We start from the raw sequence: 4,080 nt of genomic DNA on the forward strand, positions 1-4,080 counted from the left end.
ACATTTTGTTATGTGGCTGGCAGCAGCAAGGATGAATAACTTTTATCAGTTTTGGAAACCTGTAGAAAGGTATTTCATTGCAGATTTGCAAAATCTTGTAACAAAATTCCAGTTTTCCATCAGTAAAGATTCCTTGTTGTCAATGCTCTTGAAATTTATTTTTTATCCATCGGGGATAAATTAGGTTTACTGTAGATCTCATAAAACAGTTCCCTGATGTCATTGCCTCATCTACGTGTTCTGTTTGGTTATTTTAGAGAGTGAGGAGTCCCGTCTAGGCAGTGCGCTGGGGCCTGACTGGCACGAGGGGATGAATCTGAAGGCTACACAGGAAGTGAGTAGACCATCAGTGGGGCATTATCCTTTTGGCAGCCATTTGTGGTGTGGTTATCTTATTTTTCTTTCACCTACAGTTCTCCCGCTGTATACACATAGAAATGGAGTGTGAGGTACAGAGGATCCTCCTGTCTGATGAATTCAAGCAGTTGAATGTCCCAGCTCAGGCTGTCCCACGTGGGAATGCTGCACAGAACATCTCCACCTCTAACACAGGCAAGTGAAATAAATAAAGACACATCAAGCAAATATTAAAATGAATTCTATAAATGCAGTAAACCTCTTTGTGGGAAGGGAGCACACATTTCCCTTGTCCTGGTCTTGCTTTTTGCAGTTAGTACATAATATTCTAGCGCCTGAGGAAAAGTCGTGTGACAATGTAACCAAGTCTTTTTTTATATTGACTTCCCCACTTCTGAAATTAGGCTGCTTAACGGTGATCCAGATTGACTCGAGGTGGATTTTACCTGCAAATACTAATCCCGAGTCACACTCAGAAGTTTTAAACTAAAAAAACCCACTTACCTTGCTCTGTTGTCATCCCCCGTTGTCCTGCTGGTCCCCGCAGGTCCTAGGGACACGTCTTGCTCCTCCTATCTCCAGCCGCACAATGCAGAGATGTTCCCCGGTTTCCCGGTGACGTTGATGCATGCATCCATGCAGGAGGGTGGATCAGTGGTAAATTCAAATGATTTTTTATTGGATTCAATGCAAAATAGCTGTATTGAGTCTAATACAAAGAAAGTTTCATATAATATATATAATTATATGTAAGTTATATTATAATTATAAATATATGTGCTACTGTACATTTACATTACATGTTTAACTATTTTTTTTTCCAGATTTTTGTGTTTTTTTTTTTTTTATTTAAAATTTATTATTAAATAGAAAAAATATTGGACATATTGGGGTGAGTTATGCCTAAGAATTATAGCCTACAATGTACAATGAATTTCCATGCAAAAAAAAGTTAACACTTTTTGCATGGAAATTTGGATGGAATTAGAATGCTGGGGAGGTTAAATAGTGCTCAGTGGGGCTGCCATTGCCATTCCCCTGCAATTCTCTGCTACAGCTGCAGCTATTGGTTATTAAGCCTCCTCTGTTGTTACTTTGGCTCAGACAACTGCAGCGACAAAGCAACCCCTCATCATATTCTTTTACAGGGCATAAAACATGCAATGAGGCAGATATCATATGCAGACAAACATGTATGGAAAAATCATGTAAATTGCTTTCATTTATCTAGCAGCTCAATTATACATTTTATTTACAGCTGGGAAAACTTCCCAATGGAACATCCCTTGTTCTTTATACTAACATCTTCCTCAGAGCTTGATAAATGTCAGGAAGCACTCCTACTGGATTGGGGGTTGTTGGGAAATACAGCTGAGTTCATGAGCACAGAGTAGCCACTTGATTAACAAAAATGGGCATTCCCAATCATTTTCCATCAAAAAATCCACCAGGTATTGAAAATGTTTTTAGCTTTTAATTTTTGTTAGGTTTGATGTTTTTGGTAAATCTGATGGCTAATATGTTGAGGATGTAAATTAGGGTATGGCCACTTTTATCCTGACTGCTCTGAGGGTTCCTAAAAACACTGTTGATATGTAAAATACCAAGTTTCAACTGGTAGCTGGAAGTTGCTATTTACATTTTCACTGTTTTTTGAAAGCTTTCAGGGTGCTTAAGAGGTCTTGACAATGAAAATGTTGATGCCTGCCTCTTGCTTCATTGGTTACTTTTATGGTAACTTTGCTTTAAGTGTCTTAGCAGCAAAGCAGAAAATGTTACTATGTATAAGATGGATGATACAGCTCTGCACACTCAGGTGTCTCCCGCACATGATTTGTTACACGCATTACCATTACAAATGTTTTCTTGTGTTTTCCAGCAGAATGGCCGGTTTATGTGGAACTGACAAATGGAAAACTGTATGGCTGTGACTTCATTGTCAGTGCTACAGGAGTGGTACCAAATGTAGAGCCGTTTCTTCCTGGAAATAGCGTAAGTGAAGTGAATATTTTAATAATCCCCTGTACACTGTATGATAATCCTTCCAAGAACACAGGAATCTGAAACACAACGTACTAATGTTTTCATGGTGAATAGACCTTGAAATTATTGCTCTCCAAAGTTCTTTCTCACAGTATTGGTGTCCATTAGGTTTCTGTGTTGATTTTTCTCATGTAATCCTTTTGCAGTTTGAAATTGGGGAAGACGGAGGGTTAAAGGTGGATGACCACATGCGGACATCAGTGCCCAATATTTATGCTGCTGGTGACATCTGTACTGCGGCCTGGACACCAAGCAATCTCTGGCAGCAAGTACGTTTTCATCCACCAGGCACCTAAAAATAATTTCTGATTTTGTAACTGTGGAGAAGTGACACTAAAAAGCAGCACAAGTACGACCCCACTGCAAATATCTAATAATGTCTTGTCTTATAGATGAGGTTGTGGACGCAGGCACGGCAGATGGGCTGGTATGCAGCAAAGTGTATGGCGGCCGACCACCTGGGAGAGAAGATTGAGATGGATTTCTGCTTTGAACTCTTTGCACACGTTACCAAATTCTTCAACTACAAGGTGGAGATAAAGCCATTCTATTTCTACAGCCCAACATAGCATATGCATGTAGTGTTAAAGCAGAGATGGACTTGTCACTAATTATAGTTAGCATGTTGAATTACAGAATGTTTTCTGTAATTACAGAATTACAGAGAATGTTTCTCCTAAAATCTGTAAAAAAAAGACTTTTATAAAATGGTAGTCATTCAAGATTGATAGAACAAACTAAACAAAACATTCCTCTAAAAACCTAACTTCAGACCAACAGCTGTATGCATGTATGAGAGCTGTTTTACCACTGAATATTATAGGCATGCAAAAGAACATCCAATAGCTACATGGATTTTCCATGTTTTATATTCACATATATACTGTATTGTAACTGTGGGTAATATTTGTTTCAAATTTGTTCTGCTATCGGATGAACTTTACATCATAACAAGCAAAACATAGAAATACTATGTTATGCTTGCTGTAAGATATATGTAACTTTACTCTGATCCTATACATCTCCCAGTTGCACAGAGTAATATTATTATTATTAATAATAAACAGGATTTATATAACCCCAACATATTATGCAGTGATGTACATTATTGTGTATTAAATAGCGGTTGCAAATGACAGACAGTTACAGACTCTGTTACTATTTTTGATATAAATACATACTTTTTGTAATGAACATAATGTTGAGGGTGTGCTAGCTACTGTTTTGTAATCATAGCTGTGGTATATTATAAAAAGTAAATATTTTTTTTACTTTGTATATTAAGAAAGCAAGACTTTCATACTAATTTTGTTAAAACTCTGTGTTTCTTTTCAGGTGATTCTGTTGGGGAAGTACAATGCACAGGGCTTGGGTTCAGACCATGAACTGATGCTGCGCTGTACCAAGGGACTGGAGTATGTCAAAGTGGTGATGCAGAATGGCCGCATGGTAGGGGCAGTACTCATTGGGGAGACAGACTTGGAAGAGACATTTGAAAACTTGATGTTAAATCAGATGGACCTATCCGCATATGGAGAGGATCTGCTGGATCCAAATATTGACATTGAAGATTATTTTGATTAGAATGTAAAATGGAATTAGGAGCAGGAATTTAAAATCCATTTTTGGATGCATGGAGAAAGTGTGCAGGACACACAAAAGGATCGAGTCTTTACAAAA

At 37.8% G+C, this 4,080-nt stretch overlaps 1 protein-coding gene across 1 annotated transcript in view; it reads left to right on the forward strand.

Moving 5' to 3' along the window:
• The window catches only part of PYROXD1 (pyridine nucleotide-disulphide oxidoreductase domain 1), a 12,669-nt gene extending 8,589 nt beyond the window's left edge, over positions 1 to 4,080 (forward strand). Inside the window, exons 6-11 of the mRNA XM_072398936.1 lie at positions 260 to 334; positions 414 to 552; positions 2,237 to 2,349; positions 2,547 to 2,669; positions 2,793 to 2,930; positions 3,736 to 4,080. Of these exons, the coding sequence (XP_072255037.1) occupies positions 260 to 334; positions 414 to 552; positions 2,237 to 2,349; positions 2,547 to 2,669; positions 2,793 to 2,930; positions 3,736 to 3,984 (837 nt within the window). The 3' untranslated portion in view covers positions 3,985 to 4,080. The remainder of the gene's footprint in view (positions 1 to 259; positions 335 to 413; positions 553 to 2,236; positions 2,350 to 2,546; positions 2,670 to 2,792; positions 2,931 to 3,735) is intronic.

The sequence above is a fragment of the Pyxicephalus adspersus genome, chromosome 2, assembly GCF_032062135.1.
Source record: "Pyxicephalus adspersus chromosome 2, UCB_Pads_2.0, whole genome shotgun sequence".
NCBI lineage: Eukaryota > Metazoa > Chordata > Amphibia > Anura > Pyxicephalidae > Pyxicephalus > Pyxicephalus adspersus.